This window comes from Zophobas morio, unplaced genomic scaffold, assembly GCF_036711695.1.
Source record: "Zophobas morio isolate AGI-343-1 ecotype UQ-CSIRO unplaced genomic scaffold, CSIRO_AGI_Zmor_V1 ptg000009l, whole genome shotgun sequence".
NCBI lineage: Eukaryota > Metazoa > Arthropoda > Insecta > Coleoptera > Tenebrionidae > Zophobas > Zophobas morio.
The window spans coordinates 2,151,919-2,164,979 of record NW_026972114.1 but is presented as its reverse complement, the minus strand read 5'-3'; the positions used below and the strand labels follow the sequence as shown (position 1 = coordinate 2,164,979).

The 13,061-nt window shown below is 35.4% G+C and overlaps 1 protein-coding gene and 1 long non-coding RNA gene across 2 annotated transcripts in view; both read right to left on the bottom strand.

Moving 5' to 3' along the window:
• The window catches only part of LOC135125748 (uncharacterized), a 164,810-nt gene that overhangs the window by 87,638 nt on the left and 64,111 nt on the right, over window positions 1-13,061 (bottom strand). The window lies entirely within an intron of this gene.
• LOC135125931 (uncharacterized) lies at window positions 11,497-12,621 on the bottom strand. The gene is made up of 4 exons (XM_064051720.1): window positions 12,358-12,621; window positions 12,097-12,271; window positions 11,991-12,044; window positions 11,497-11,930 (listed from the first exon to the last, which is right to left on the bottom strand). The coding sequence occupies exons 1-4, from the start codon at window positions 12,619-12,621 to the stop codon at window positions 11,497-11,499; spliced, it is 927 nt and encodes a 308-aa protein (XP_063907790.1).

The window sequence follows — 13,061 nt, the reverse complement described above, 5'->3', positions numbered from 1 at the left end:
TCCTTGCCTCACTTCGTCCGTCGTGGCCCCCACAAACTCGTGTTGCTGGTTTGCCTATCTTGCTTTCACCCCTGTAACTGTAACCATCGAGGCAAGTCCGAGTTTCCTTCCAATCTTGCCATTTTACTCCCTGCTTTGGAACTAAAAACGGCATCTTTGTTGTAATTTTAAGAAATTTCACGAACTCTTAAAAGTAAAGAAAAACGAAACTTGTAATAACTTCGATGAATAATAATTTTAACGATTTAGATATCGAGAATTTAACGAAATTATTTAACTTTGTGCAAATTAACGACAAAACAATGCCTGATACACCAGTGCCAAATTTTCAATTGCTTAAGTTGTGCGTTGACACAATTCCTAGTTATAATGGTGATCCAAACACTTTGGAGATATTTACAAACTCATGTACATATTTGTTCAATAATTATGGTAACAATCGAGAACTCATTGCATATTTGTTAAGAGTTGTTATCAGTAAGTTAACAGACCGAGCCTTAATTCTAATCGACAATAAACCAGAATTAAATACATGGGAAGCTATTAGAGATTCCCTCAGATTAAGTTTTGGAGATCACAGAAATCTTGAGTGTCTCGAACAAGATTTAATGACCTTAAGTCCTTTGAAAAATGAAGATCCTTTAGAGTTTGGTAAAAGAATACAAATTGCCAGAAGTCGATTAAGTTCAAAATTAACAGCCATGCCCGAAATTAACATAAATGCAGCTTAAAAAATAGTTTATTTAAACCAATATAACACCCTATCGTTAAGAACCTTTATTCGTGGTCTGCCTGGTAATTTACAAAGCATTATCAGACTTAGAAATCCCACTTCATTAGAGCAAGCAATGTCGTTCGTAACGGAAGAACAGAATTTCCGTTATACCCAAAATTTTTCGAATATGTTGCAAAGTCACAAAACAACTTCGCATCCACCGGTAAAACCCCGATCAATGTCGTACCAACAAACTTTGTCTCGTGATTCTGACTATTATCGAAATAATTTTCCGATGGATTATTCTAATCAACCCCAACAATTTTATCAAGCTTCACAACCCCAATCACACTTCGCTCAAAGTTCTCAACCCCAACCCCGATATTTTCAAAATTCTCAACCCCAACAATACTTTCAAAATTCGCAGCGTCCATTTCCGAGCCAACCTATCAGATTAACAGCCAACCCAAACCCACCGAAACAGAGATTCCTCTCGAATTCTCAAGTTTTTCGAACACCCAAAAACGTTTTCAAACCCACTGGACAAATAAATACCGTTAGAAAAACCTATAGCCATGTCAACTACCTCAAGAGTCCCTACTATCAGACAGCCATTGTCGCAAAATAAATATCCACGATCTAATAATTACATTTCTGAGGAAATTTACTTCCATGAGAATAATCAAACGGACGTCAATAATTACTTTTCTGATGAGGTCATTGACGATCATGATGAATATGTCGTCGAATCTAACTTTGATAACACCGCTAATGACGATTCCCTATTGTCCGAAGCCACAAATAGCGATAACCCATATTTTGAAAATCAACAGAACTTTGATTTTAACAACGAAATGACACAAACAAAGGATGAAGCAAATTTTCCATTTGCCAACCCTCGTTACCACCCGACATAATCCATGAAATTAACACTGTAGGTAATCCTAACGCTTTACCATACATTAAAATTAATAATCCACCCCTCAAACTATTAACTGAAACAGGATGTTATGTTTGTATTATCAGACCTTGCATTGCAGAAAATTATTACCTTTCTACTATTTATCAGTCCACTACAAAGATCAAAACAACTACTGGTGAAAAAGAAATTAAATATAAAGCTGACATTCCCATTTTCCCCGAATTCACTTCTAATAAAATAACCGAATTTTTGCTTGACGACTTTCATGAGTAGAGAGCGGATTTTATGAAATTTGCATATCCGCTATTTTTTGCATATAAGTCTTGATATTTAATATGTGGACGAATCATGCTAATTAAAAATGAATACAGCTATAAAAAAATTGCATATTTGCATATATTTGCCTTCTGCTGCATATTTCACGTACCGGGTGCATATTTTGCATTTTTATCAAGTTTTGTGCTAATTTGAAAAAGAAAATGATTGTCATTCTATCGGCATTTATCTAGAAAGACGAAATTTCATGAATCATCTTGCAAATATTGTCCTGAGCTTCATGTAACTAGGAAAGGTTTGTGTTTTATGGTAGTTTCGAGAAACCACTGGGTGTTAAGCCATCCTTCCAGGTAAATTCGCGCCCTAATTACTTTTGGAAATACGTTCATTCCCAATATTTTTGTTCGTTACTTCAGTGTATTAATGATACGTTTTGTGGTGGTCGAAGAGACGTTATCCTATTATTTTTCATCGTGAGTTTGCATTGAAAGCATTTAAAGCGATACAGGTGTGTCAATATGTCGAAGATAACTCAAATTAATTTATGGATTAAACCTTTTCCTGAACTTATTCTTCAAGAAGGAACTGTGTTTTGTCACGCCTGCTCTAAAGCAGCAAGTATTTTTACATCTGTGGACGTAGTACGCAGTTTTTCTATTTACAAATACATAATACTCTAGATTCACCGGAAAAACTTTTTGTTAGAAGATTTCGAAAAATATTTAAAAATAAATTGTTACCTAAATAGTAATTAAATCGTCGATTACTGCTATTTTTTAATTTGTTCTGTTTATATTTATTTTTTAGTATAAGAATATTATCAATAAAAATGTGATTTGTGTGTTAGTGAGATGTAATTAAACACTTTGCAGTGTGATTTATGTATTTTTTGTAATAAAACGTAAGCTCGGGAAACCTGTTTTTGTAATTTGTAAATAAATTTAGTTCGCTTATTAAACTTTTTTTTTTAATTTTTGGCGCATATGCAACTGCATATCTCTGCATATATTAAGAAAGTTACTGCATATTTGCATAAATTTGGTGCATATCATATGATCATATTTCCCAAAATTTTGCTGCATATTTTCCGCTCTCTATTCATGAGTTTTTCGATGGAATTATCGGTATCAAAGATTTAATGGATATGGGATTTTCGATAGACTTAATAAATAAAAGGTTAGTTAATAACTTAGTATATGTCCCTTTTCATTTTAGAAAATCTAATGAAACGTTGGCATTAATTTCGACAATTGAAATAAACGCGATAAATGACGACGAAATATCATCCCTCGTGGTTAATATAAATGATGAACAAAGAAAACGAGACATTGAACTACTTGACGATTATTTTAAAATTGAAAACCCAGACAAGATATCAGTCCCAATTAGTCCAACAGTGACAAAGCTAATGGAAGAACCAATAGAAACACCAAAAATTAAAATATTGTCGGACATACAGATTAGACCACCAAATCAAGTTTTAAGTGACAACGAAACAGTTCACACTTCTATAAATACCTATCACGGACAGACCTCTAAATGCATATAAAAAATCAAATACTTATATGTTGTAGCAGAGACATTATAACACCGAATGTTAAAATTCAAAAGGTCTTCAATAAAACTCGTTTAGTTATGTCTATTCCATTTGCTAATTTTGAAACACACCTAATAAGTACGGTCAAACATTATCTCGATCTAAAACAAACATACTCATTGTATTTCAAAACACCCCAGATATCAGCTAGGTTCCATAAAACGGTACAAATGTACTTTAGAAACGCCTCGTTTAAATTTGTAAAATGTAATATCTTATTGACAGACGTAATAACTTCCGAAGATCAAACTGATAAAATTAAATATCACCATGAAGGAAAAACTTGTCACAAAGGAATTAACGAAATGAAAGCTTCACTATCAAAATTGGTACTGGCCAAATATGCTAGAAGATATCACAAATTATATCAATAACTGTAAAACATGTCAAGTTGCGAAACACGAACGCAACCCACCTGTCATTAAGTTCAATCTTACCCCAACACCTAGCAGACCTTTCGATCACGTTCATTTGGACGTTTTCAAAATTTTAAACACTTCTTTTCTTACCATTATTGACTCTTTCTCTGGGTACGGTCAAGCTTATCCTATCAATTCTTTGCATCCAATTAACGTTATTAACAGTTTGCTCAATTTTATCTCACACCATGGCATGCCCTATAAAATAACAACTGATTGTGGCGATGAATTTAAGAATAATTTATTAGAAGATTTTTGCAAGTTACACAAAATAGAATTACATTACAGGACACCGAAAAAATGTTTAAAATTAGATAAACCACGCGAAGAAGTCAATACCTTAATGAAAGATGCAATTATTGGATATAATAATGCCATACATTCTGTAACAGGTTACACACCTTTCGAAGTAATTAAAGGCCATATTAATAGTGGTAACCCTTTCGAATTATCTGATGAAAACATCATTAATTCATTACAGACTATATACAGAATCACAAAGATAAAGTAAAGTTATTATATGACAACATCAAAAGAATATGGGAGAATAAAAAAGAACATATTATCCAAAATTTAAATGCCAAAAGAGAAGAACCCGTAACGTATAAGCCTAACGAAACCGTGTATGTCAAAACAAAAAACAGAAATAAAGCGAAACTTAAGTTTAACCAAACCTTTGCCATTGCAGACAATACTAATAAACTAACAACAAAACAGAGAGCATATCACAAATCATGTATTAAAAAACCAAGAAAAACGTATCCACAAAAAACATCTTTTCAGGTACATGATGACTCATCTCAAAATCCTGATCGCTCTCCTTGTCTTAGTCTATGTCTCACAGAATCAAAACATTGACGTAACACCGATCCACAGCCAAATTCTTCCATTTGGCTTGGGTCAAGGTAAAATAATTGAAAGTGGACACACTTTTATCCATTTTATTGAAATAGAACCATTAATTATTAGATAACACGAAAATTTATTTTAACACTATAAGCGATATGCTACATAACTCATCCTCAAATAACACACAAGTCTCATTTATCATAACGTGCTAAGAAACCTATTAACACACGTCCATTATCTTATAATAGAGGCTGCTAACAAACTCAACAATTTAACACCACATGTAAGACAAAAGCGAGCTTTAATCGATTTAGTAGGAACAACGTCAAAATTCTTGTTTGGTACTTTAGACTCAGATGATGCAGATCGTTATGATAAGGCCGTTAAAACCTTGTTTGAAAATCAAAATGCTCTTAATAAACAAATACAACTCCAGACCTCTCTGACCCAAAGTTTAATTGATCATTATAATCGTACAATAACAACTCTGGACAAAAATCAGGAATTGATTGCACATAGGTTAAACTACTTTCAAAATAATATTCAAAAAACATTTAGCGATATTACAGGGTATATCAGAGCTCAGAACACCTTAGACCAAGTGATACTAAATTGCCAGAACTTGATTACGTTGTTAGATAACTTAGAAGATGCAATAACATTTTCTAAATTAAATACTCTTCACAGTTCTGTGATAAACGTTTCAGATCTAAAAAACATTGTTAACACTTTAGTTAATTTGTACGGTCAAGATAAAATCGTTCAATTCAAAACTATTCATTCTTATTACCAAATTGCCAATTTAAAAGTTTCCTTTTTCAATAACAAAATAATATTTGTTATTCATATGCCTGTTTTTAACTCTGAAGTATTTGAATATCACCATCTATACCCTATTCCAAAAAATAACCTTACGATCATACCTCCAAACCCGTACCTAATACTCGGCTCTCAACTCCACCAATACGAAGAAGACGATTGTCCAAAGATAGAAAATGTCCGAATGTGCAAAGACAAGCTGACTTCGAATGAAGATTATTGCGTAATACCCCTTATCCACAATATTGAGAGCAAGAACTGCCGCCTGGCCAATGTCCACATCTACAGGTCAATTAAGCAATCTGTCAGCCACAATTATCTTCTGCTAATCCCAACTGGAAGCCCGCTAAAAGTCAAGAAGACCTGTATTACGACTGGTTATTCGATTATTCAAGAACCCAGCCTCCTGAAGATTCCACATCATTGCGAAATTGAATGTGAAGGTTTCCGATATAAAAATGAAGAAAATTCGATATCTGCAGAGCCATTCCTGCTACCCAAAATTGAAGTACCAGAAGTTGTGGAACAACACACAACACGACGTATCATTCTCCACCACCCTGATCTGGATGAAATATCGAGACTAAAGAAGAAATCCGCAGAATTGTCGCCCCCCATTATTTCGCAAAATCGCGAAGTACAATTCACGTATACCTTCGTAATTATCATTCTGCTTTTAGTCCCTTGTACGTGGTTATTAGTCAAACATCGAGGTCGTCTCCGAGCCATATGCAGAAAAACCGCCTTCGCCTCCGACAACACTTCACCTGATCCAAATTTATCAAGCGCCAAGAAGGAAGGAACAACGCAAAACAATACATCCGTATTATTTTCCGACTTAGCGAGGGATAAGTTATATTAGTCATTTGTTTGTATCATGTGTTTATCAACAGAATATCATGTATTTACCAATACGATAAATATGCATATACAATGCTCAATTTTGAATTGTTAATTAATCTTGTTGCTATACTGTCTTACTGCTGGTCGTAATAAACTTTTTAAAAACGCAAGTTTGAAAAAAGTTATTTAATTCCCTGGCCCGCAGCGTACCGTTTCTTTTTATTGAAAGAGTAATCCAGGCAATGACCATATAATAATCCGAATAACAATAGAAATAGTCCTCTTGAAAATAACCAGTCTAAGTAATAAATCATCCCAAGTGCTAACTAAGCTTTAATCCCTAGTGAAGTCACCTCCAAACAGAGATAGTCAAACTTTAACTACGTATGATCATCATAAATAAACGAAAAGCACTACAACAAAAATAAAAAAATCTTATTTCCGATCTTATTTTATAAAATTGAAATAATATTTACTATTGTAAATATTGGAGATGACGTCATTCCATTGTTGGCGGAGACGAGTAGACAATTTTTGGTTAACGTTTTACTATTTACACGGCATTCCTAACATACTTACAACATTTGACAACAATCGATCCGGTAGTTTCAGAGGTTACCTATACAACATATAGTGATACAGACAGACAACAGACGACAGAAAAAGTTTGGAGTTGCGTATCATATTATGTATTCATTGAAAATATATGACATGGCAGAAAATGTGAGGCATTAACCAACGGGTGTCAAATTAAAAGTCTGATCAAGAAGGTTGGTTATTTTTCGGATATTATTTTCAACCAAATTCATGAAGAATCTGATAATAAAAATAAGCGAAACTAGTAGACTTAAACCATTTTTTTAACCCAATTCATAAATAGTAAAACGGACGAGAAAAGCCAAGTAATGAAATTAATGATGAAAGGAGATACGTAATACTTATTGAATCAGTTTGAGACCACTTTGGTAGTTGCAACACAATCATATTATTAAGTATTATAGCACAATTTTCGACATGAGAAACATTCCGGAAATGACACGACTTGACTCGCCCATTTCAATTGTAGTATTTTCCAAAGCAGTGTTTTTGCTAATTTGAGTAAATGTACACGGCTTTTTTGAAACAGATGCTTCTGTAAGTATTTCAGCGACTTCAGTTTTTCTTGTCAAACAATCTTGAACATACCCTTCAGCCACAGTGGCACTTTTCCAGTCACCGTGCCTCTTGAGGGTTAACAAATCACCACCTTGATCGGCTAATAGACTAGCGGAGCTTCGTCGGAAATAATGTCCCGCGAAATCTCCAGGATTTTCTAAATTAAGGAAGCGTGCTATTTTCGATGGTACACTTCTGATGGTATTGATACCAACAGGTGAATTTATGCAGCGCCCATGTTTATATTTTATAAAAAAACGATTTTTGATTTTTGAAGCTTTAACTCGAATCTCCAAATATTTCTGGACAAGAGCTACCCACTGACCATTACAGATAACAAATTTTCTACATACGTTGGTTTTTGCATCAGGTATTAATATAAGGTATTATATCTTTAACCTCTACATCTTCAATTTTTAACTTGTAGAGCTCTTCTCTGCGTAAAGCGCCTGACACTGCAATGATTAAAGCAAACTGAAATAGTAATTTCTTGAGAATATGAAATTGTAAATAACATAATTGAAGTAATGAAATAAGTTCAACTAGTTGCTTACTTTTAACATTAAATATTCGTTATTCGGAGCCGCGTCGACGAATGCTCTAATAAGGTTTTTCTGATGTATCATGATCAAAATACACGACTTTATCATAGAATAAATGGCCCATAATGATTTTCTGTTTGGCGAAACTAGCTCTGTAAAGTACGCCAGAAGAAGTTTTTGCTCCCTTTTCATCACACCATTTCAAAAAAGTGTTGTACTGCCCTTCATATCGCGCCTTTGATTTTTCGGGCAATAATACAATTACAGTTACAGATTTTTACGCCACTTCTCGTAACTGAGGCGGTGTGTATGAACGGCTTTCTGACTGAATTTTAATATTTACATTTGTAACAGCCAAAAATACCACTAAGTCAAAGAACCTGAAAAGGCCACCTAAACAATAATTATATCATCCACATACCCTATATTTTATGGAAATCTATTTTATATACAACAACTAAGGGCTTTGATTCAAGGTCCCTTTATAGTGATTAGGTTAGAGTATATCATGACCTTGAAGAGACATGTTGATGATGTAGAAAGTACCTGTTGCGCGGTTATTTTTTAATCTAGGTACTTTTTCCCATTACATTGCAAGAGCGATTTTGCCGAAACTGGCGTTGTGGTTACAAAACCTTTGTAACCAGGACGTAATGACAGTCAGGGTAGTTCACAACAAGATCCTAAAAACCCTAGCCAGGTACTTTCTACGTCACAACCGAGTGGTGGCTCCCCTTCCCCCTGTAACAGGTCTGTCTACAAACTCGCTGTATGCACTAACCTAGTCACTATTAAGTAACCTTGGCTTTGATATAATTATTGTTTTCCACCTGTCCAATTCACAAAATAGGTTAGGATTTTTCTAGAATGTAAACAACTCGATTTATGAATGAAATCGAATCCCTCCTTCTACTGTCCACCTGCTCTTCTATTGGCCAACGCCATCTGCGTCAAAATGTCGTTTCCGGTTTTTTCTTCCTTGGTTTTCAATAAAATCAGTAGCGGAAACGGAGCGAGACTATTTTCCATCCTTCTGTTGAAGAGTGATCAACCACGTCGAATCTTCCAAATTCTTCTCCAAGTGATTTCCGGGTGTAGGTGCAGAATTTAGATATATAATTGGATATCCTGTACATTCAAGCAACGTTTGATGCCCTCCCCTTCGATTCTATCGGATTATAACGCTGGGAGCAACTCAACCTTGGTCGGCTATTGAAAATTGGAAATTCGTAATTATTAAAAGAGCCTTGGATCATCCAAAGGCTCTTTTTATTCCCCCACTGGGATATAGCTCTTTTTCCATACATCTCGTGGATTTTTCCTGGAACTCGTGTTGAAAGGAAATTGGCCGGATTGATACCAACTTCTCCATCTGCTCGTCGGTCCCACCACAACGACTAGAAGGTCTCCCAGGTCTCGAGGCAAATCCAGCTTGAAGTCCCAGCTTGCGTAGCAGCTAAGTCATTATTATAAGACTTTTTTCGCGTATGTGAAGTGGCGCACTACGGTTAACTTCCATTGATTTAAAGTAATTTAATAGTAAATCGAAAGTGTCATTGAAAGTATAGTTATCTAATAATTTATTCATCTTATGGCCGGTTTCTGGAACGATATTTAACCGACCAGTTAGTTTAACTCTCCGATAAATTAGTAAATGGGTTGCTAGAAACAAATTGTCAGTTTAACTGAGCCAAAATGCACAGTTAAACTAATGCGGCATGGAGGTCCGTTAAATTTTATCTGACGCATGCGCAGTCACTAATTGTCAAATTGTTGAATGCAAATGGTCGCTGTTTCGTGTTTTGTTTTGATTTTTGATTTCGATTTTGGAGTGTTGGTGTTGTTCTGCAAGGATTACTTCAGCAATTTCAACAAATTAACTACAATTTAGTGAAAACAAAATCAGTTCTTTTCAGAACTTCGCGTCTCCGGGGTCAGAGAGAATGGAACTTGCTCGGGTATTCGAGAGTTCAAGTTCTTCCTCTGATGAGGAATTGGGTGACCTTTTAGTGGTTGTGGATAGGGTGAAAGTATTCAGAGATAGACGTAACCCTTTCGAAATATATAGTGAAGCTGAGTTTCGTGATCGATACCGTTTTTATAAAGACACTGTGAGACACATTATTACTTTGATTGAAGACAACATTGCCCCCATGACCTTAAGAAATTGTTCGCTTTCTCCTGCAGATCAGCTACTTATCGCTTTGAGGTTCTACGCAACAGGTAACTATCATAGAATTACAGTATAATCTCACTAATCCGGCACTTCGATAGATCGGCACGTCCAATAATCCGGCACCCTCTTCCCACGCCTCCCTCGCCCCTCTACACCTCCATTAATACATTACATACATTTATTCCCTCTATGAAATGCTTTATTTTATTCATTACCTATGATTTTTTTACTATAATCCAGTAGTCCGAGCATTCCAATAATCCGGCATCCTCCGGTTTTTAATAGTGCCGGATTAGTGAGATTATACTATAATAACAAAATGTTAATCGTATCCTATAATGTAGGAGCATTCCAAATTCTCGTTGGTGATGACTATGGTGCCCACAAAAGTACAGTATGTCGTGTGGTACAACGAGTATCTGAACATCTAGCAGGGATGTGCCCACATTTTGTGAAAATGCCGGAAAACCAGCAAGAAAAACTACTAGTGAAGACAGGTTTTCATGCGATACGAGGCTTTCCAAATGTTATTGGTTGTGTGGATGGTAGCCATGTTCCCATAACATCACCTGGTGGAGAAAATGCTGAGCTATTCAGGAATCGGAAAACTTATTTCTCCATCAACGTGCAAGCTGTTTGCGATTCAAAGTTAAACATACGTGATATTGTTGCACGTTGGCCAGGATCTACACATGACAGCACAATATGGAACGCTTCACTCTTAAGTGCAAGATGTGAAAATAGAGAATTTCAAGGGTCGTACATACTTGGAGATAGTGCCTATGGTTGTACACCTTATTTAATGACCCCTCTTCTAAATCCAACAACTCCAGCAGAACGTAATTATAATGCAGCCCACAAAGGAACTAGAAATTGTATCGAGCGTTGTTTCGGGAATTGGAAACGAAGGTTTGCATGTCTATCTCTGGGACTACGAACAAAATTGGAGAACACCTTGACAATCCTAGTAGCAACTGCAGTGCTGCATAATATTGCCATTAGCCAAAATGATCAAGCTGACGATTTTGAAGCAATCCAGCAATATGAAGATGTGGAAAATGACATTAACAATGACAATTTTCCAGGTGGCAATGCTGCAAGGAGAGCACTAATAGACACAGTTTTCAGGTAAATTCATTAACTAACAAAACTTTATATTTACAAAAAATTAATACAAAAACACCTATACATCTTCCTCTGCTGCTTGCAACCTATTAAGTTTCATTTGCCGCATTTTTCGCTCAAAACGAATTTCCTCCACTCTATGTTGAAAATTTAGTTCAAACAGTTTTCGATCGTTGTCCAATTGTTGTTGTACAACGGCCAGTTGTTTTAATTTTAACTCCTTTTCGATGTTTAAAATGTCAATCTTTAACTTTTGCACTTCGGCGTCTTGCATATCTTTGTAATTTTTGCGCCTTACAAATCTGTTAGAAATGGTTTCAGCGCAGGTGCTTCTTTTTTTAGGCACTTGCACTGATTGCATCTGGAATTTGCGTTTTTGGGCTGCTCTTCCTTTGACTGGCTGCTGAGGAGGGGGAGAAGGAGTTGCAGAAGCTACGGATTCAGTAGGTGAAGTTCTCGTTACCTCAACCCGTCCTGGTGTGTTAGGTGTGTCTGCACAGAATAAATTATTACAATGCTTTAGTTTTTGAGGTTTGTACATGTATTAAGTACCATCTGATAGTGCATCCGCAGATTCAAGTGAACAGTCTTCGATGTTGTATTTTTCTAGAAACATAATTACATTGTATATTACTTATAATTATATGTTATATTATACCTGTCATATTGAATCCAGAACAACTTGGTTTTGGTTGCCCTTCGATATAGCTGGCACTAGAATCAAATTTGTTCTGGAGCGGTTGAAATTGGTCCTTTAAAACTGTTACTATTTTCGCATCCAGGGCAGTACTCTTAGGTACAAATGTGCCCCCGCCTGTTTTGTATGAACTTTTCTAAAAATAAAGCATATTTTACATTTTATAAGTATATCCATTTTCTTCTCTCATTGCAGGGATTTGAAAACTGCATATACACTTACCTTGTCGGAATATAAATTGCTGCGCGCCGTTTTCTTCATATTATCATACAAGGCATGCAACTGTTTGGCAGTGCGATGCCCCGTTTCACACTGTGCATTGTAACTTTGGGCAATTTCCTGCCATGCCAAATTTTTTTTGGCCACGGTTATAGCATCTGACTCCTTGTTTTCTATGACACTTTTAAAATCGGCCGTAACTAGTTCAAAAAGCATATTTTTCTCTCTTTCGGTGAAATTTTTACCTCTAACGCGTTTATCACCCATTTTGATATTTGAATATGTCAAAAATTACCGACATTTATAGTAGCGCCATCTATGCGATTTTAAAAAAATCCTTAGTTCAGGATACAACCGCCAGTTAGTTATCCGACCTACAAACTAACTGGAGAATGTTTTCAGAAACCGAACTGAATTTTAACTGTCCGATAAATTTAACGGACAGTTAGTTAACAGACCAGTTAAATATGGTTCGAGAAACCGGCCATTAATAGTTCAAACTCTTTAAATATTACTTATTTACATTTCATGTATTAGCTTCTTCGTTCTAATTCCGTCAATAATTATTTTGTTAATTACGTCGTAATTGTAAAATAATAATTGAGTTCAGACAATCTTTCAAAATAACCTAAAAACTGTATAATGTTATAAGAAGGTGTTGACCAACATGCCGGTTGCTTATGGTGGATCAAACCAAAGGTGGATAG

Coding starts and splice junctions, on each gene's coding strand:
- LOC135125931 (XM_064051720.1), bottom strand. CDS start 12,621: ATGGGTGATAAACGCGTTAGAGGTAAAAATTTCACCGAAAGAGAGAAA. Junction 12,045..12,096: donor TTCTGGATTCAATATGACAG/GTATAATATAAC, acceptor TTATGTTTCTAG/AAAAATACAACATCGAAGAC. Junction 11,931..11,990: donor TGCGGATGCACTATCAGATG/GTACTTAATACA, acceptor TATTCTGTGCAG/ACACACCTAACACACCAGGA.